The 21,953-nt window shown below is 34.5% G+C and overlaps 2 protein-coding genes across 3 annotated transcripts in view; one reads left to right on the top strand and one right to left on the bottom strand.

Annotated features, from left to right (window-relative positions):
• Window positions 1-13,425, top strand: part of LOC125680541 (motile sperm domain-containing protein 2-like) — a 28,440-nt gene extending 15,015 nt beyond the window's left edge. Inside the window, exons 12-16 of the mRNA XM_048920222.2 lie at window positions 1,911-2,010; window positions 2,205-2,301; window positions 4,700-4,823; window positions 5,295-5,382; window positions 12,919-13,425. Of these exons, the coding sequence (XP_048776179.1) occupies window positions 1,911-2,010; window positions 2,205-2,301; window positions 4,700-4,823; window positions 5,295-5,382; window positions 12,919-13,116 (607 nt within the window). The 3' untranslated portion in view covers window positions 13,117-13,425. The remainder of the gene's footprint in view (window positions 1-1,910; window positions 2,011-2,204; window positions 2,302-4,699; window positions 4,824-5,294; window positions 5,383-12,918) is intronic.
• A 4,330-nt stretch (window positions 13,426-17,755) lies between these two features.
• The window catches only part of LOC125681634 (cyclic nucleotide-gated olfactory channel-like), a 45,396-nt gene continuing 41,198 nt past the window's right edge, over window positions 17,756-21,953 (bottom strand). For both annotated transcript variants that reach the window (XM_048921795.2, XM_056155701.1), the window contains one exon: window positions 17,756-19,575. In XM_048921795.2, coding sequence (XP_048777752.1) covers window positions 18,194-19,575 — 1,382 coding nt within the window. In that variant the 3' untranslated portion in view covers window positions 17,756-18,193. The remainder of the gene's footprint in view (window positions 19,576-21,953) is intronic.

The following is a 21,953-nucleotide window of genomic DNA, read 5'->3' as shown; positions in this document are numbered from 1 at the left end:
GTATAACTGATTGACCCGGGTCCAAAGGATGTATACATTAATGTATAACTGATTATTAACCTGGGTCCAAAGGATGTACACATTAATGTATAACTCATTAACTTATTACCCCGGGTCCAAAGGACGTTTAACAAACCTTAGAACAAGGCATCCTTGGGTGAAAAAAATTAAGTATGAAGTTTGTTCAACAAAGAACGACAACCTCCACCAAGGGTTATGTATTGAGAAATGATGAGAATACTGTAAATCTGGATATTTTTGCGTCAATTTATTTTTGCAAATTTGAGTAAAAAGCCTATACATTAATTTTGTGTTTCTTATTTTTGCGAATTTAATCTGGATAAATCGACAAATAAATTCTATTGTACGAACTTATGTCATTAATTCAGTTCTGTAAACCCAGCAGACATTTGTTTATATACTGATAAAGACCGTCGCTAGGCGTGGGTGCATTGAAAACTAAATTACAAAATTTAATTATGTCTTTTTCTATCTTTTAAAAGTAATGTCAAGCGTGACAATATACCCAAACTATCTACGGTATAGGATAGTCGATAAAATGTGAACGTGTATATTTGATAAAATCAATTTATTCTATTTCAAAAGTTTAATACAACTGACCATCGAATTGGTGGATCTATGATTTTTTACGGTAGAGTTATTTTTTAGAAAAATATTTTTGCGAATCCAACTGATTCGCAAAAACGCTAAAATTTAATCAACAGCAAAAATAACCAGATTTACGGTAGTGTAGAGTGCTGTAAAACTGTTTAGATGACAGCTGTCTTATGTCACATGTTCAAATCATGATTCACTGGACCAGAATGAAGCCTAACAAGGCTACACTTTGTCCAAGCTGAATATACAAGCAATATCATCTAAATGTACACTTGACCAAGAAATCATGATCCCCAGGGCTAGCGTAAAGTCCCAAATGAATAAGAAGTTTCACAAGTTCTTTTTCAAGAACAAAAAGGCTACATTTTGTCAAAATACTTTATTCAAGAGTATGTCTCGTTTAAACAATGAACCCCACCCCAAAATATATGTCAAAATACTAGGAAATTCACCTTAGTAAGGCCATTTTTTAATGTATAATTTTTGTTACCATGGCAACCAATTTCCATAAATAATGTCTTATTCATTTAAACTAGACACATTAAAGACTTTAAATGTCCATGATCACACATGTGCTGCATGCCTGAGAGAATTTTTTTTTACCAAAATGATAAAAATCTACCAATTTTGACCCCCTTGTGATTCCAATTTACAAAGTTTTACAGTATGATGAAAGATTTCAACTTCGTGCAAAAATCCTAATGTTTCCTTGTTAACAAGGTCAAATTGGCAAAGAATTCCTTGACTCATTTCCAATATTTTTTACATCAAGTGTGTAGCATGCTCTTCTTAACTTACTGTTAAAAGTGAAAGTAGAATTGCCCACCGAAAATCCCAGCTTTCCCTCATTTCGCAGTTCTATAAAAAGGCACTTGTGTAATGATCAATGCAAAATAGGCATCTTAATATATCAACACAGAAATAAACAACATTGATACTATTCAAATTCTGTAGTATACTTTTTGCATTATTCAAATTCTGTAGTATACTTTTTGCATTATTCAGAATTTTAACCTTTGTAAGTTTACCTTCATTTGGCATTTGGCCAAATATATCGATACTCCAAATAAATGATTTTTTATGGGGTCCACAAATTATAGGAGATTCTTTTATAAAAAAACATTCTCAAAACAAGGTTCATTATGTCAAATGGAATATGCAATTAGCTTTAATGTATATACAAGTAGGGTATATAAAAATTAACAAGTGTTTGGCCATGGATAGAGCTCCGAAGTTAAAAATGTATCAGAATCTAAAGAAATTTTTACTTACAATTTGAATGAAATTTGTAGCCCAGCAGAGGACTTGAAGTTTAAATCAGGGGAAGGAGAAAAACTTCCTTATGATGTCATATGTCTTAAAAACACACTCCCATATCCCATAGCATACAAAGTAAGTACTATACTGCATTAATGTTTGAAAATATCCAGTAAAATAAAGATGATATCATAATTTGAAATGTCAAAGAATTCTCCTTGTGCCAACAGTAAATCAAGTCAAAAGGTCTTAAATCAAATACCACATTGCATTAACTTCAAGAAAATATTGCTGACTTGATTCAGATTTTAAAAAAATTTTATTTTCAGGTGAAGACAACTTCTCCTGAAAAATACAAAGTTCGTCCTAGTGCTGGCACTGTTAAACCAGGATCAGTAGAAAAAGTTCATGTTTATCTCCACCAAGGTGATATTTTAAGATACAATGAATTCAAATAGAATTGTCTCTCTTTTTGTGTATTGGACTTTTGCTTCTTGTAACACAATTTAACTGTGTTGATTATTTGTCCATGTGTAAAAATTCATTGGGAGCTGAGTTTTATATACCCATCATATATGGGTTGTATTAAGGTATGGTACAGTGCATGTGTATGTCTGTCAGTACCATGTGGGTCAGATAAAAACAATACTTATGATATTATGATCAAGTATGGTACACATATTTCCAATGATTTGAGGAAGAAGCGTACTGTTTTGTTTTAATAAGACAATTGTGAAATTAAACTTACATGGATAATTTTGTAGGCACAGATAAGATAGAAACAGTACTGATAAGGCTGGGATAATCAAACCTAACATACAATACATATATTCAATCATCATAGATGTGCATCTCTCTGTCCATCTGCAGGTCTCGGTTTCTGTCTCTCTGTCAGTACCTTGTTGACTAGGATTGTCAAACTTGATATACATGTTCCCAATGACAAGAGAAAGAAGCTTATTGGTTGAAAGTCAAAATTATATGAGTGAAGAACAGTATGTTATTGGTCGTATACGGCCGAGAAAATTTACAATTTTTCAACTTTAGTATTTTGTATTTTTCTCTTATGTTTTCTTTATACAAGAATCAAAGCTAAAATTAACTAGTATGAAAATGACGTAATATTTCATAGTGACGTCACAAAACAATGCCAAACGGTGCACATTTGGCAAAATTAATTTATTTTCAATGTAATATCAGTAAACTTTGGTTAAATTAGATATTTTCACATACATTAACCACTTTCAAATTCTGCATATATAATAAGAACTTAAAGATTTTCCTCCACTATTAAATTTTTGGCAGTTATTGTGTGTGAAAGTTTTATTTCAGCATAAAATTTTATTTGATGATCTAAATATACATAAATAAATTATATACCTTAGAATTGTACAGATCTTAGGCTTTTAACCCAGTTAAGTTTTACGAAGTTTGAAAGCGTGACATATTTTGGCCAAACATGTACTTTGTTCTTTATAGACACAAAACAGGATAGAAACAGTACATGTACTACTAAGGCTAGGATAATCAAACATAAATCACATATTCAGCTGTCATGGATAGGATGTATAATGATATGGTGCAGTGTTTCTGTGAGTCTGTCTGTTGTCTATCTCTTCATCCATCAACACTGAGTGGGAAGGATAAAAAGAGGACTAATAAGGTTAGGATAATCAAATTTGGTACACATGAACCACATGATGAGAGGACTACTTACTTAATCGTCTTCATGCTGGTCAGCACATAAGACTGTCACCAGAAACTTCCATGCTGGTCTGTCTTGTGTCCATCTCTGGAACTGACCCCATATCCAGTTGTTCTCCTTCATTTCTTTCTCCACTTATCTCCTCCAGGTCTCTTTTGGTCTTCCACACTTTCTCTTACCGGGTGATGTCCATCTCAATGCAACCCTTGGGATGGAGCTCGGGTGCCTTCTACATATGTGCGCAATGCCCTATCTCCGAGTCCCCCTCTGTGGTGATCTTACTTCCTAGATATACAAATTCTGTGACATCTTCAATTTTTTTTTTACCATTTAGGGTGATGGGTTCATTTGATTTAGTGTTGACTTTCATGATCTTAGTTTAGGTGTTATTGATTTTCAGGCCAATTTTTCCTGCTGTTTTTACGAGCAGGCTGGTTTTTTCTTGTATGTCAGAGTTTCGATGGGATAGCAGTGCTATATCATCTGCAAAATCTAGGTCTTCTAGCATTTCTGCCAAAGTCCAACTGATTCCCGTCTGCTTGTTTTTGGTGGTTTCTTGCATGATGCAGTCAATGCAGAATATAAAGAGAAGAGGGAAGAGCATACATCCCTGTTTTACTCCTGTCTTCAGTTTGAACTCTTCTTAGAGGTTTGATCCACAGATCATTCTAGCATTTAGGTCTGTGTACAGCTTTGTAATGATGGAGATGAGTTTGTCTGGGATTCCATAATGACAGAGAATTCTTTCTAATGCAAGATGGTTAACTCTGTCAAAGGCTTTCGTATAATCGGTAAAATTGATGTAAAGTATAGAGTTCCATTCATTGCTTATATTTCTAAAGGTCAAAGCCATTTTTCAAAATGTGGAATGGTCTGTATTTTGAAACATTAAACATATGATATGAATTATGTATTTTAATGAAGTTTTAAATATTAGGGATAGGGTTCCTTTAGAAATCCACAAAAAAATGAGCCCTTTCAATGATTAAGAAGTATTGGAAACAGTAATATAAGCCCACTGTTTTTAGTTGTTTTAGCTTTACATATGAACTCTATCAAAGTTTACCCATTTCTAAACTGATGCATCCAGACTTGACATAATTATGTAAATATTTTCAGAGCATCACCATGGATTAGAAAAAGATAAATTTTTAATCATGGCTGTAGAGCTTAATGGAGACCCTCCAGAAAACATGTCAGAATATTGGAGAACTGTTCCGAGAGAAAACATAATGGAGCATAGGTAATATTACGGCTTTAAAAGGTTCGAAGTACCATTTCAAAGAATGTATTGCTATTAGAGACTTAGAAATAGTTTGACATATCTGACTGAAAAGAAATACATATAAGAAAAGAGCTCAGAAATAGATTGCATGTTTGAATTGAATAATATATTGAAAATGGGCTATGAAGCAGTTTTGCATGTCTAAATTAAAGAACATAAAGGATAGGGCTATGATATAGTTTGGCATGTCTGAATGAAAGAACACTAGGAAAAAGTTTGGTATATGGTGGAGGGACTTAAGAAGAATTAAAATATGTTTTCCAAAATCAATGAAAGAAGGCTGTTATATTGTAAAAAGTGTGTGTGTGTGTGTGGGGGGGGGGGGGGGGGGGGGGGTAAATCAAATATACCAGTGTCATTAGAAAACAAAATGAAATAATCTTTCTGTGTCATGTCAGATTTGTTTCAAGAGGAAACTTTCTGTTTTAGGTTACGATGTGTACAGGTCAGGCACTTGGACAGCGGCGATTCTCCATCCATGTCTGCTGATGACCAAATTGAAGCTCTCTCCACAAAGGTAGATTACGTTACTGTTGTAGCAATAATCATGTAATCAGTAACTATCACACGACTACAAGGACCAATTTTTCATGATCAGTTCTGATGACATTACAATGCTGCAATCTAGTAATGAAATGATGAATAGGTATTTCACTAAAATATGCATCAATTTCAACTGATTATTTTGAATTTTTAAGACCAAATTATAAAGAAGCATTCGGCAAACTTTGGCATATTCTGGCACCAACATCTAACTTCGGATGTATGACATGAATTGACATGTAGCTACACCTAACATTTGTAATGTGGTCGTTTATTTATCCTCTCGGAAAAACTGCCGCTTTAAGAAAGTAGTGATCAAAATGGGTTTCTATTTCGAGAAAAAACATAATTCTCAAAGAGAAACAGTTACAAACATTGAGAGTGTTATACATGTATGTTAAAATGGACTGTATTTCGCGGGAGCTGTCAGAATCTTCAAGTTGATCAGGGACTTTAAACATGTTGTCTTACGTCACTGTATCCGTACATACATCCGAGGTTAGATGAAATTAGCCGAGGTGATCTGAGTGATAAAGTAGTAACCATTCCCACTTCCTGTGGTGATACCGATTACTTTGTTATAGAGTAGGATTTCCACCCTAACCAGATTTCCCTCAGAAATCCTACTATAGAACTTGACTTCCCCAAGGGAGAAATCACATTTCGGAGTAGAATTTTTTGTGCACTAACTATTTGCATAATGACAAACCTTTTCTTTAAATTCATAGGGATTAAAGGGAATTTTGAGTTGTTTTATTTTCCTATTTTCTACTTTCTGTTTTTAACAAATGTCCACTGGAATGAAATACTGTACTATATAATTCTTCCATGATTGAAAGTACTCGCAGGTAAAATAAGATCTAGCTCTCTACTTTCTCAGACACTGGCTTCTTCAAACAATGTTTAATACTAACCGATGGACCACTTAAAAATGTATCATTCAACCTGAAAGACCACATCAAAGGGGAGACCAATTTCATTTATATGTGGCTACATTCCTGGGGCCTGAGATGCTCGCCTATATTACTATTTTTTAAATTCAAATTATAGAGTTCGTTTATACAATCTGTTTTGTTAGATTTCGTTTTGTTTTGATAGGTTTCGTTTCACATTGAGACTTGAATGCATTGTAGTTGCATGTGAACAATTTGCATATGAATCTTGATAGAGATGGTATGTCTACTTTAACGGCTGGGAATTATGACAGAAATGAAAGTAGAATGTAAATATATAATGTGTTTCTTGATAAGTATTTTGGCATGAATCGTCGCAGTGTAAACCCTCAGTATTTTCAAAAATGAAATTCATGTCCTAACTTAGTTACTCTAAGCGTTCTCGTGTCCGCGAGACATCAATACATACCCTGATTTCATAACACATGCATGGATACATACAACAACATTTCATGTGTCTCATACAATATTTTCAGTTTTCTGTTCCATTCTGTCTTCCGTTTCATTTTCCGTTCCGCATTTTAGCAACATCCCTCTTCAGGACCATTTCATGAAGTTGCAGCACTTGCACAACCAGTTTAGAAAAAAACAACTCCAAATGAGACACCAGGGACACCTAATCTAAGAATTAGCAGAGATACTGTACTGAGGCATATCTGCTCCTATGGCAGTGGGAATGTCCCTTATTGTCATCAATGACACTGTCCAAATGTATTTCCTATACAAAAATGTTGCCGTATTATTCTCGTCTCTGACCGTCTGAAAGTTGTTTTTTTCAAAGTTGTTTTTTTTTTCCAAATGTATAGAGAAAATCTTTTAAAATCTTCTTCTCAAGAACTATTTGGCCAAAGAAGGTTAAATTTACATGAAAGCTTTCTAACATAGTGCAGATGCAAGTTTGTAAAAATCATGGCCCCTGGGGGTAGGTTGTGGCCACAACAGGGATCAAAGTTTTACATATAAATATATAGGGAAAATTTTGAAATATGAGCCAAGGTGACTCAGGTGAGCAATGTGGCCCATGGGCCTCTTGTTTTTTTGTGTTGTTTTTTTCCCCTCGTTTTGTTGTTGTTGTTTTGTTTTTTTGTTTTGTTTTTTTTGGGGGGGGGGGGGGGGTAATTTTTTATGGCACCTGTATTTTTCATGTGAGCTTACTCTGTGTATGTCTTTAAGAACGGTAGAGTGCTGCTACAACAATTGAACTTGTGCATATCTCTCTATTTCATGGCAGAAGTTTGGTTTACAGATGAGAACAAGTTGTGTAAGTCTGGGAATTAGAGATCGCAACTATCAGATATGCCAGATAAATTATTACAAGATATATCTCTTCTTTTTTTTTTTGTAATTGATTAGAAATATTGATCTGGTCAAAATGACAAATACTCCTATAATTAGAGCCAAGATCTCATCAGATGTTGTTTAATTTTCCCACAAAACATCCCCAGGCATGTCAATGTCTCTATGGAGACACTCAAAAAACCTATTTACCTATTTTGAGTAAAATGAACATGAAGCATTAGTGAAATATTTGAAAACAGTTTGTGTAATTAACCTTTACTATTATTAGCCATTAATACCGCCCAGTTTATTGAGTTTGATGACAGTTGGGTCTAGCATTATATGCGTCAGGTTGAATATCTTTTATTCAAAGATAGCCCCCCCCCCCCCCCCCCCCCTCAAAATTTTAGCAAGGTGGGAATAAACTTTTGAAAGCTAGCAAGCAGTTCATCAGAAAGAGTTGATATGAATTGACTCTTCCTTTCTTCCCAACTGAAAGTTTGATTAAATACAGTAGCAGGACATCCTTTATGAGCTAGTTTACAGGGGTGTAGCCAAACCTGTGATGACTGTCTAGGGGTTATATGACATGTCACTGTCAGACAGGGTACTATAAGCATAGAGGAGTGTGCTCCCAGCCTCTGTCATGTGGCAGGTGATAGCATTGGCGCAAACATAAGGAGCATGTATAAATAAGATAAGATAAGTTTATTCCAATTTTGGGCCCAGAGGGCATAACAGTAAGACATTTTATAAGGAAGGAAATTCAAAAAAGAAAGAAAGTTTACAACATTAACTACAGGTTACATAGACTGCAAACTGCATGTGGATGCAGCATGTTGGGGAAACAAGTACATACATATATGAATTGCTAATCATGTATATATACAAGTAGATGGACAGTATCAGTATCATACCAATATATGAATAATAAACTATAATGATTTTTGCAGTTTTAAAGCATCACTTCTTTTTCTGAAAGTTTGCACTAAATATTCACTCAATTTGACAATTACTGGTTTATCTTCATTAATCATCAACCAAGTAAATTTATCCTTATTTGTTAGATAGATAAAATTTTTGTTGAGCTTGTATATACCATTAAAAAACATATTTCTCTCTTCAACATAGAATGGACAATCAGTAAGGAAATGAAATTCATCTTCAACACAATTAAGGTTACATAATTCACATATTCTTTTGTTTCTTTCTAAAGAAATCTTCTGGCCAGAATTGGATTTTGTAAATTCATATCTTCCTCTTTCAATTCGAAGGTCATGTGCACTAATTCGAAATCTACATAGAGTTTTTCTTAATTCTAGGGATTCTAAAAATATATAACTTTCCATAGTAAAGTTTTCTTTATACGAAAAATATGTTGTGAGTTTTCCTGATTTCTGACCCTCTTCACGTCGTTTTGACCAGTAAAGTAAAAATTGTTTCCGTACCTGATTCTTCATTTGTTTTTTGAAAAGAGATTATTACAATTGGGTACCAAAATGCCCATTTTTCCCTTAAAATAATTAACTTTTTTTGTACCAACAATTTATATTATATGAATTCAGATTGATATTCTCTGTATAAGCACTGTATAACAGGGATGGTTCTGGGCAATTCTCAAGTCTATGCCAATATAGTAAAATACTTTGGATTATAGAGCAGAACATAGGATATCTACCCAATTCAGAGATTATTGCAATATTAGTACTTCTTTTACCGGCACCCAGTAGATGTTTACAAAACTTAATATTCAGGTTTTCTACCTCCCAATTTTTAAAGATATCATATAAATCTCTGTCTTTTTCCAGCATGAGTGTTGAAAGTGTTCCCCATATCTCGCAGCCATACAAGGCGATGGGTTTTACCATATGGTCAAAAAGATGCAAAAATGTTTTAATTGGTGGATCGATAGATTTGATGTCTTTATAAAGTTTGAATGAGGCCTTAAGAGCTCTATTGTATAGATCAGATTTTGCTTCCCTGAATGAACCACAGGAGGATAATATTATGCAGTTTTATTTTTAGCCCAGAGCTAATTGCTCTTCCCCTTTTTCTGATGATGACAGGAATAAAATAGAAACCTATGATGACAGGGAGGGGTGGGTACCATGTCAGGAGAACCACTAATATAGTGACCCTAGGGGAAGAGTTCACTAGTAGCTTGTGACTTTGCACCGACTTTCTTTTCTGGATTTAAACTATGAACTATCTGACATTATACATCTGAGGCGAGTTTTCCACACTGTATTATGAAAGCAAATAAGATGTAGCATGGATTCACATTTAAGTACAGTTGTACTGAGTTGTTGCATTAGATTGTGTCAGCCGCATGGCATAACAAATACAGAAGTATTTAGTGTGTCAATATAGCTAAAGTGGTGCAGTTTTACCTTGTTGCCAGCGGGAACATTTATGTTAATTCGACACATTTGGTTTTGTTGGTTTGGTTGGTTTTTTATCGTCAAGATCCTGTGGATTGTATTTCGATTTTATTTTTCTGTGCATGTAATTCTTAAGAATTGTTAATTTATGTCAAAACCATGAAAATTGTTTTTGAGTAAAATTATCAGTCTTTTTCTGGATGTAATTCAGATTTTGCATATTGGAAAGGTTTACTACCACTAGACCATATCATTGCATGGAGAGTTAATGGGATTTACATTTGCAGTATTTAAAATAATAAGATAAAGTCTTAAGATTTTAGAAATATTCTTATCGGAAACGAAATTTGAAAGCTTTTTTTCCCCACTTATTGGTTAACCCTTAAAATTTTGTAATCGAAATCAATGTGATACACTGTTTGCTCAGCTTTTACGTTTAATATTTTTAGTAGACTTTATTTTCTCTTTCTAAAGTGGGGAAAAGAGCCGATTAACGAACATGATCTTTTTTATCCAAATTGTAATTTGGCCACACACACCTTTTCCCCCCGTTTCCTCTTTGAAATTTGTTCCTACGCGCCCAGTTGGTACCACTACAGTGATAAGGAAATATACTTAGAATGATGTCCATGAGAACAAACGATAAAGTCTAAGTACATTATATGTACTTACGTATGGAGATCTTAACAACTGCAAGATACTTAGAATTTACAGATGTGAAAACGTAATTTAGTTAGGCTTAATGCTTTGTGATGCCCGCATGTTTACCCCAAAATAAGTGCTTACCACCAATATTTAAAGAAGTATGGTATGTAAAAACCAATATTTTGTTTTCTCCGGAGACATATATATGTAATTGCACCGTCTTTAATGTGTGTATAATCATAATAGTCCTGTCCATACTATCTGTATGGTTCTTTTATTGTACCTAGGTGGTAATTATTTAAAATCATGTGTGCGTATTTTCTGGTTTGATTTGTGTTCCATTTTACAAGATATTATTCGGTGTGTCTATACATTAACCTTCATCGGGAAGTACAGTGTATTTGAATGCTGATCGTCATTTTTTTTAAAGACAAAACCTTTACTGAATTATAAGATAATTTTTGAAACCATATTATGATGAAGATTCCTTCTTATGATTCATAAAACAAAAAGGAAAATCGAAAGAAGAAAAAATGTTCTGAAATTTTCTGTAAAAGTGATAATTTTTTATATACAAAATGTTATTTCGCGGACGCCTTTGGAATGAGTTGTGTTCCTTATATTCTGTTATCCTTATGTGTATCAAAATACTACACTGAATGCATTTACCTGAAGGGATTGGGTATTCTGAATCGCGTATATTTATTTCATTGTCCGATCCGAACTACTAGTACTTTATTTACCGTTATTTGAAAGAGTTGTCTTTCTTATTTGAACGTTTTACTTGATAACAAGACAAAATGTCATCGTAAAAAGTAATTGCTAAAATAGCACCCCTGAGGCCTTAAGGGCAAGAATTGCCAAAATATTTACCGATTTTCAAAAATCTTCTACAACCCCACATCTATAAGAAAACATAGTCATGTAGAGCAAGGAGGTCTCTACCAAAATTGTAAACTTCATGATCCCCGAGATAGAGGTTCTGATTCCAGGGCGGGGCAAAACTGGGTATATAGATGTTACAGTAAGTGGAAAAACATTTATATAACATTATCTTGCTAAATTGAAAGTTAATGGTTATTTAGAAGGCGCAGATAGTGTTTTACAAGAATTTCAAATGTCATGATACTAAGGGTAGGGGTTGTAGTACCAAGATGGGGCCAAATGGTCACAGTGATTAATGTGTTTGTTGACAATTGAACTTTTTAAAAATTTCTTTTTGAAGACTACTCTGTCAATTCTTTTCAAATTTGGTATGAAGTATCTTTTGGACAAAGGGGACATAAATTGTGAATTTTAGTACTCCTGCGACCTGGGGGCCTTAGGGGCGGGACAAAAACTGTCCAAATATCACCAGTTTTTCAAAAATTATGTGCACAACTGCACATTGTTCGTTGTGCGTTGATAAAACAATTAAACATTTTTAACTTTTTGATAACCCACCCTTCCAATTCTTTTAAAATTTGGTATGAAGCATCTTTTGGACGAGGGAGGGGGGCAGAAATTGTAAATTCCAGGACTCCTGTAGCTCGAGACCTTGAAAGGAGGGAGAGAGGCAAAAATGGAAAATTTTCAAAAGATATTATCTACAACCGCACATATGTAAGAAAAACTAAATGCATAGTTATGTAGAACAGGAAGGCCTCTACCAAAATTGTAAATTTCATGATCCCCAGGGTAGAGGTTCTGGGTCAGAGCGGGACCAAACTTGGCATATAGTGCTGATGTGTAAGACATTTAAGTGTACCCTCTTTAATGCTACGGTTATAGTGATTACGTGTCTTTATCATTTGAAAGACTTCGTTGATTTTGCTGCTACTATATAAAAACTAAAAGTAGAAAAGGGTTTACCGAATTTGTTAATTTTGCAACCCCATGATCTCTATGGTGGGTCCAAAATAGTCATGTAGTGTTAATATAACTTATGTGATGTAAAGTCTTTCATCAATATGACACTTTCGTGGGCGTTTGTGTGTGTGGTTTGGTTTTTTTGTTTTTTTGGGGGGGTTGGGGGGTTGTTTTTTACAAATGTAAATATACTGCTACTGAATATCAGAAAACTGGTATATGCAGAACAGGAAAATTATTATATTATTACAGACTTCATAGACTTTGGGGCTAGTGATAAATGTAACTAACACTTAGGTGACCAACAAGTCCTGTGAGTTACACAAACTCGTATATTACAGAGATACACTGTACTGTTTTAGGTTGATACGTTGAGAAAATTCATGTTTTATTTTGTCATTTCAGGTTGATTTACTAGTAGAACGCCACGATGCTCTGCAGAAATCCATGAAACTGCTGGTAGTGTTACAAGCGCTGACGATCCTACTGCTTGTTATGTTTATCTTGTACACATCCTTGTACTCTGGTTCTAATCCTCCCGCCGTTATTGAAGCTCAGTCAAATTCTACCGCGGATCGCTATTGCTCAGGGGATCTGTTTTAACCATTGGAACTAAAGCTGAACAAAATCTAAGAAACCTTAACAACATAAGAAAACTTGGGTATTTTCAATTTTGATTTGAAAATTATTGTTTGATTTGTGAAAAGACTGATTTAAAAAAAAGAATTCATGTTCATCTACTTCTCATTTAATCTCAAAAGTGTCATTGTTCTTAAAGTGTACATTATAGTTACAACATGCATGGTCATGACGTGAACATTTTACAGGTACATCGTCCAAACTGTGATAGTTATTTTACTGTTATTGATATTTATTTTATGGAGAATGAAAGAATTCATACTGGAACTGATATTTATTGTTTATTTTATATTCCCTAGGATATGAATCACGATACTCAGCATTGTTAGAAGTGTGACATCACGTCTGCTTACATAAATTCGATGATTGTGACGTCATATCTGATTACTACCGGTAATACATTTAAGAAATGAACAGCACTTTTGAGCTGCTCATGGTCAGTATGAACGGATTTGGATTTGAGGCAAATTCTGTGACTTCCGAGATCTTTGTAACACATGTTGTATTTTTTCAAATCATTACGCTCTCTCAGTCGCGTGCTTTAAACTAGTTCATAATCTGTCCATAGTCAATATGAACGGATTGTACCGCGCGCTGAAATTGGTTGGTTCATAGAGGAAAATGTGATTTATAATATAAATATGTAACAATGGACGTGAACACATACTGTAAATGACGTGATCTTAAAGAAGTACATAGAATATGGACTAAATATCAGGGAAATATGCCCGATTTCGGTCGTTGCGGAGGCGGACCTAGCAAGCTCGGTCCTATTTACCGGGCAACACTTCGGGCAGGCTTATTGCCCGATATTCTGTCCATATCCTATAACTAATACATATATAGAGAAACGGTATTGACTGCCCCAATGTAAAGATACTTGTAAAAGTACAACCCCCCCCCCCCCTTTTATGCCCCCGAGATTCTCCTGTCTCTCATTCTGTCTGAAACTTTAACCTTGCTAATAACTTTTGAACAGTAAGTGATATAGCTTTGATATTTCACATGAGTATTCCTTGTGACAAGACCTTTCCGTGGGTACCAACATTTTTGACCCCGTGACCTTGACCTTGGAGTTTGACCTACTTTTTGAAAACTTTAACCTTGCTAATGACTTTTGAACAGTAAGAGATAGAGCTTTGGTATTTCACATGAGTATTCCTTGTTACAAGACCTTTCCGTTGGTATTGAACCTTTTGACCTTGACATTTGACCTACTTTTATTTTTTTTATTGGTCATAACTTGTAAATGGTAAATATTAGAGCTTTCATATTGTACATTGAGCATTTCTTTTGACAAGATCTTTCTGCTGGTACCAAGATATTTGCCCTTGTGACCTTGGCCATCTTCGGAATTGGCCATTATCGGGGGCATTTGTGTTTCACAAACACATCTTGTTTTTTTTTTTTTTTATTAAAAGCAAGCGTATTATAGTTTGCCAATGGAAGAAGAAAGTCTTCTGAGAATGTAATGAATCTGTGTCTCCCTTCTCTCTCCCTCCGGAATTTTGTGAGTAGTATTCCGTGTATGTTACACTGCGTATTTGTTACTAAGTAATGAATTACTTGATCGAAGTTTCATTGCTACCCACAGTGACTTTTGCGAAAGACCGATGGTATTTAGAATTAATCGGATATTCACCAATGAACAAAAGAACACTTTTATGCAATGTTTAGTTAAAAAAATATGCGTTTTTCTTTGATTAAAACAGAGTGGTTTATTACCGGTTGACGATGTTTGTAAGAGTTGTGGTATTGATTTGGATTTCCAGAGTTTTCTATACTGTAATTACATTAAATAGCATTACAGTCAAAAGAGGATGGTCTGATGCTGCGAAAAAAAACACAACGGAATCAAGTCGCTCAGGTAAAAGGATGTTGACATGTCTGTTGCCATAGTAACAAAATGAGAACACGGCAATATAGGAACTTGCCATCTAATAACTGCAAGCTAAGAAATATAAATTTGTACATGCTTTCTATGTGCCCTTCGTGATACTTCTTTTTTTTCCACCTGATATATGTAATAATATTTAAGAAACAAGATACAGGTAGTTTGTGATACGCAACATCACGGTCAAGGCTACTTTCTTTGTTTAGATCAGCTTCCCTAAGTCATCACGCACTACGCACGTGAATATATTGTAAAGGACTTCGGTGTTTGCTCCCTCACACCCTCGTTTTATTTGAAATAATGCATGTCGCAGAAAACGTTCTCTAAACAATATACATGTAATTATATATGCAAACGCTAAAATAAAAACGAAAAAAGCTTATTTCAAATTATGAGCACCATATTAACAGATGTGTTCGTTACAAAATGATAGGAAAAGAGTTATTATAAACGAGCATCGATCGCACGCTAGGCACTCAATGGACGAATTATTCGTTGATTGTTGGGATGGAAAGTTAAGACATACTCCACAACACGCCTGAGTCTCGGCTTATAGTAAACGAATGAATATATATATCTATTGAACCAATGTTAACTGGCTAATATAGTGAAAATAAATCAATATCAAATTTCAAGAAACCAAACGCAATTACTTTGATATATACAGTAATTTTTTTCTTTTGAATGTTTGAAAAAGTTCAACTCCCAGGATTACATTCTGCACTTTGATTATCATAATTGTTTTGATTGTTTCGTTAACAATGGAATGACACGAAACCCTGACCTTAAACAAAACGAATCCTGTCACGTACAAGTACGAAATTGTGTTAAATGATCAAGTTTAGGACAGTTACAGCTCTCCAAAAGCAATATGTCATCAATCCACGATTGGGGTTGTTAGAAAGCTGTTTCCAGTGAATATTTTAATGCATGCTGGGAACCCGACTCGCATGCTGTACAATAAAACTACTATACGTATGATGGAAGCAATACTTGCACTCATCCGAACTAATAATTCATTGTGATTACTGTAATTTATTATTCTGTGGCAAGCATGTTTAGATGTCATTATTTTTCAACGAGGCGCACTTTGATCTGTAATGAAGACAGAAGGAGTAGTGATTAGGCAACGCCAAAAAACAATTTATTTTTACTGACGGCGGGAACTTGATAGCATCGCTTTGATAAGCAAGATCACGCTTGTTCTTCTAAGAGAAAAAAAAAACGACCACATTTTTATATTGATTGGGGTCATAAAGAGCTGACGCTATTACAATAAGACTATTTTCTAAGAAATTGTTGTTTGTTCCTTGGTATTCAATGAATTTGAGTTTATTGCATGTCATAGACAGCGCAACTTGCATAAAGTTCTCGTGGGAACTGCGGTTTATACCTCATTACACTAGTATTATGACATTGGTCTAAAATTTTCCAAAAATTTTTAAAAAAGAAAATGAACGTCTAAAATTTACCCAAAAATTATTTTAAAGAAAATTATGTTCTCTACTTGTTTATTGCGCTTCAGAAAACTTTTAAATATAATAAAACTTAATCTTCAACGGGATTCCAAGGTCTTTTTGTATTTAAAAAATTGTGACCTTCAACTAACCTTTACATAAAAAACCACGACAATGTGTGACAACGTGTGTATGTGTGACAACGTGTGTATGTATGACAGCGTGTGTATGTGTGACAACGTGTGTATGTGTGTGTCAACGTGTGTATGTGTGACAACGTGTGTGTGTGTCAACGTGTGTATGTGTGACAGCGTGTGTATGTGTGTCAACGTGTGTATGTGTGACAATGTGTGTGTCAACGTGTGTATGTGTGACAACGTGTGTATGTGTGTCAACGTGTGTATGTGTGTGACAACGTGTGCATGTGTGTGACAACGTGTGCATGTGTGACAACGTGTGTATGTGTGACAACGTGTGTATATGTGTCAACGTGTGTATGTGTGACAACTTGTGTATGTGTGTCAGAAGAATGTTTACATACTTTAAGATTTGGCATGCACATCTCAACTTTAAGATTTGGCATTCACATCTCAATAAGTAGGACCCCGTCCTCACATTGGGGATTTTAAAAGTTATTTGAATGTTTTTATAAGGGAGAACTAAAATTGTTTCAGATGACAAGTTAATTAAATAGTTGTTACAAATGATGTTTGCTACTTTTGTCAATGTGATCAAGTTTTGTGATAACATGCTTTCGCGAGTTGGTTTCATAATACAAAATATTTACATTCACTGAATCTTTTCTCTTAAGTTTCTTTTGAAATTGACATTGCTTAAATCATCAGAGACAATGGATATTTGTTGCAAACTTGTTCGATCCGGTGTTTTAGTCACCACTGTGCGCATAATAATCACCAAATTTTGGAGCGACGTCAAGGTCAAAGGTTGCGTTGGCTGAAATAAAATGGTCAACGATATATTTCAGTACTTTTAAATCTGGTTTGTTTTTTAAAAATACATAAAAATATAAACAATAAAATATCGCGTAAGCGGTTTATTATTAGCTACCTTCATCACCCGATAAAACAACAAAGAAAGCATTTTATTGTTTAAATGAATCAAACCTACATGATACTACGATCTTCTTGTTTTGCCAGAGAAACCAACTACCCAATGAAAGAAACTGAATTATTGTTTGGCGTTTTACGCCGATTTGGTCATATTTTGGTGAGATACTGTTGAACACAAGTGCTTTAGGAAAGTGAACTTTATTCATTGGTTGAACTGGAGTTATCACAATTCTATATATATTTACAAGAGCAGCGAACCAGCGCCTTCTGTTAATCAACATTCAGCCCCGATTCCCCCAATCGTTTAGGGTACTCAATGTATTTCACTTATTCTGAGCACTTAACAATAATTGGTGTATTTTTCTGGAAACTAACATCTTTTATTGTGAATTCTATTTGGTCCATTAGTAACTGTTTCTGTAGTGCAGATTCACAACAATAAGGGTATTGTCATGATGTCACTCGGTTATATTGCTTGGATAAGGTAGGGGGGGGGGTTCAAACAAGTAACCTTTACTCTGGAAATCACAATAATTCTCGTGTGGTTTAACAACGACATCTTGGCGAACCCAAATTTTATCTTGGAACAGGAGACACAAGAAAATCACTATATGTTCGCCTCACTCAAGAGCCGACATGTTTGATACGTCGTCATGCTCTTGTGGTAAGAGTTTCTCTAATTTCGTGATTCGTTGCTTCAGTTTTTGTTGTGTGGAATTATAATCTCCTAAGAGCCTAGCGAACCTCGTTTGTAACGTGTCCAGATTCGCATCTATCCTCTCCAGTTTTTGTTCTGTCGTTTCTTGTTGAGCCTCCAACTTTTTCATCAAATCTTCGTCCAACAAGTTGTCTTTCCGCAAAATGAGTTTACCACGGTCCATGAGTATTTTCTTTGCATCCGGATATTGCGTCAATACTTCCCATAAGTCATCCTTTGACAAACAAAACAGGTCACTGTAACCTATACTCCTAATGTTAGCTGTTCGCCGATTGCCATTTTTATTTCCTGCTATGTTCAATATGCTTATTTCACCGAACACACTACCTTCTCGTAACGTTGCGAATATTTGTTTTCCATCGTCCGACACCACCCCTAACTGCCCTCTTTTCACGATATACATTTCCTTTCCTATATCACCCTTTCTACATATATAATCCCCTGGACTGAACACCTGAAGTTTTAGTTTTAACACAAGGTCCACCAACATGCCTGGTTCGCAATCCTGAAAGAGAGCAACGCGCTTCAGCGTGTCTAGATGCACGTGTATTGCTATTTCTGCCTTTAATTTGTCCGGAAGTGTTCCAAGAACTTCCTCCTCGTTGAGAGATTGCTTATTTGTCCACAAATAATCAAACCACTTGATCACTCTTTGCTCTAACTCTTTGGAAACTTTCCTGAATTCCATGTATTGCTTTACACCGTCCATTTTCTGTTGAAATTCCGCGCGCGTGGCATTCATGTTTGTTATCATGCTTCCCACGTTTCCCACGATGGTGGCAAAAATAAGCACACCAATAAGAAAATCCACCACCACAAACAAGTATTCCTCGTCCCTGTCCGGCAAAGGAGTTTCACCAATGGTAGTCAAGGTCAAAGTTGACCAATAGAAACTGTAAATGTATTTTCGAGTAAGAGGTTTGTATTTTGGGATTGTCACGTTAGGATAGACCCATTTATCACTGCCGAATCCTATTGCATTACTGATAGCGAAGTATATACACGCGTTCCAATGGATGATGATGAGTATGTACAAAATGAGGTTAAATATACGGACCATGTTCGTAAAACTAGTCCTCGTAGCTGTTCGATTGAAAAACTCGAACAGTCTGTTAAATCTCACAATTCGATTAAACCTGAATTCGGGGTAGTTGATACCAGTAACAAGGTAGAAAATGTCGGTAGGGAGTATACTTATCACATCGGCTATAAACATAGAGGCCGACATGTAGTTTTTGCGGAGCTTTTTGGCGTCCCGAACTAGAAGACCTTCCTCTAAGTAACCTGTAAAAGTCAAAAATACAGTGTGAATGTTTGCTGATCATGTATAAAAACTGAAGAGGAAAACGCTTATTTTGGACTAATGATGATTGTATATTTTGTTTAACGTTCTTTTCGAGAATATTTCATTTATATGGAGACGTCACCATTGCCGGTGAAGGGCTGCAATACCCGGCGATTACTGCCTTTGAGCAGGGAGGGATCTTTATCGTGTCACACCTGCTGTGGTTTATGCGGTCTCGTCCGAAGGACCGCCCCATTTAGTCGCCTCTTACGACAAGCAAGGGGTACTGAGGACCTACTCTAACCCGGATTTTGGTTTCGGTGTGTTTTGTTATTGTGCATGTACCGAGTACTTTACATTTTTGCTTCAGTTGAATTTTAGTTTTTGTAACGAATCTGTATCACTGAAATAAACCTTCCACACTTACTTTCAAACAACCACTGAAATAAACCTTCTACACTTACTTTCAAACAACCACTGAAATAAACCTTCTACACTTACTTTCAAACAACAAGTTTGTGTTAATTTTTTTTTGACTGTATCTAATTCCATGCACATCCTTTCTTTTATATATATTATATTTCTTTTTAAGTGTTAACAATGGGAAGCAAAGCGTGCTTTTCATTTTCCCAGTACATTATTAGTTATATGGATTCACATTCCCTGTCAAAGTATATATTTTCCCTCGTCTAACGGCTAGGGAGAATATAAACTTTGACAGGAAATGTGAGTTCATATACCCTGCCAAAAATCCATATAACGAATATGTCCTAGTGCATAGCGAAAAAATAATGTTTATTTTACGAAGCGGTTAAGTATATATAGATCTTTGTATCCTATCTATTCTTGGCAGGGTGCATGACCTCATATTCCCGGCTTGTTATCCAAACAAATGCCTAGATTTACTAGATTACTGTGCTATTATTCTGTCGCGAAAGCCATTCTATACACACTACCAGTCATTTACATTGTCTATATCCATTATTCCTGAAATATCTACATTCATTATTTCCAAAATATTTCTATCTATAATTCCCAAAATATATATATTCATTATCCTCAAAATATGAATATTCATTATCCTTAAAATATCTACATATAATTATGTGTCCATCATCCCTAAATCATCTGTATTGTAATTTAATTACCCCTACATTTTCTACATCAATTGTCCTTAAAATATCTGTATTCATTATCCCTAAAATATCTGTGTCCATTATCCCTAAAATATCTGTGTCCATTATCCCTAAAATATCTGTGTTCATTATCCCTAAAATATCTGTGTTCATTATCCCTAAAATATCTGTGTTCATTATCCCTAAAATATCTGTATTCATTATCCCTAAAATATCTGTATTCATTATCCCTAAAATATCTGTGTTCATTATCCCTAAAATATCTATGTTCATTATCCCTAAAATATCTGTATTCATTATCCCTAAAATATCTGTATTCATTATCCCTAAAATATCTGTGTTCATTATCCCTAAAATTCATGAACAATTTAACTGCAATACGACTAGTCAATATTATTTGTTCGACACAATTTTAACAGAATCAAACCCCGAGTGGCAATCTGTTATAGAAGCAGTTGATATTATATAGTAATATTTGATGATAAATATATTATGATTTGGACCATGGTATGCTTTACAAAAAACTTGACAAATCAAAGAATGTTTTGGAGGGTTGTAATCAAATCCTGGACGCTGTTGATGTATTTGTTTTGAGAAAAAAATTCTTCTGAACTCATGGTCAACGTGTTTTGTGATTCACTGAAAACATACAGGTACATAGACAAACTTTGTATCTGAGAGAATGGTGTGAAAAGAATGTATTTATTTAATAAACACATTGTTAGATGAGAAAGGTGATATTATGAAATATATTCAATTCATGAAAACATATACAGTGAATTATCATGTTTTTGGAATGAGATAAGCGTTGAAGAAAACAATGAGAGTTAATCAAAGAAAACAGTTTGTAAAAGTTCAAGAACCCACTATTCCTTTTCATCAGCTCCCTTCATAAATCTTAAATGGGGTAAGAAAAGAGTATTTAGTTTTTAATCATAGTGAAGGAAAGCCCACATGTTATAAAAAAAAAAGTTATAAGCAATTTGATATCTCTCAAGAAAATGGAATGAAATTAATAAAAATGTTTTTACAATTACAAAGGATACAAAATTACAGTGGCTACAATATCGTATTAACCATTTTACTCATAAATTTATTTGGTAAAAAATTAAGAAAATAGACAATGATTTATGTACATCTTGTGTAGAAGAGAGAAAAAAGAAATCATTAAAGACTGAGAATGCTGATATGTTTTTCAAAAATGTGCAATCACGGTTTATTAATGTTTTCAGTAGATATTG

This window comes from Ostrea edulis, chromosome 2 (assembly GCF_947568905.1).
Source record: "Ostrea edulis chromosome 2, xbOstEdul1.1, whole genome shotgun sequence".
Taxonomy (NCBI): domain Eukaryota; kingdom Metazoa; phylum Mollusca; class Bivalvia; order Ostreida; family Ostreidae; genus Ostrea; species Ostrea edulis.
Note: the sequence above shows the minus strand (reverse complement) of the source record. Positions and strands in the feature narration are given on the sequence as shown.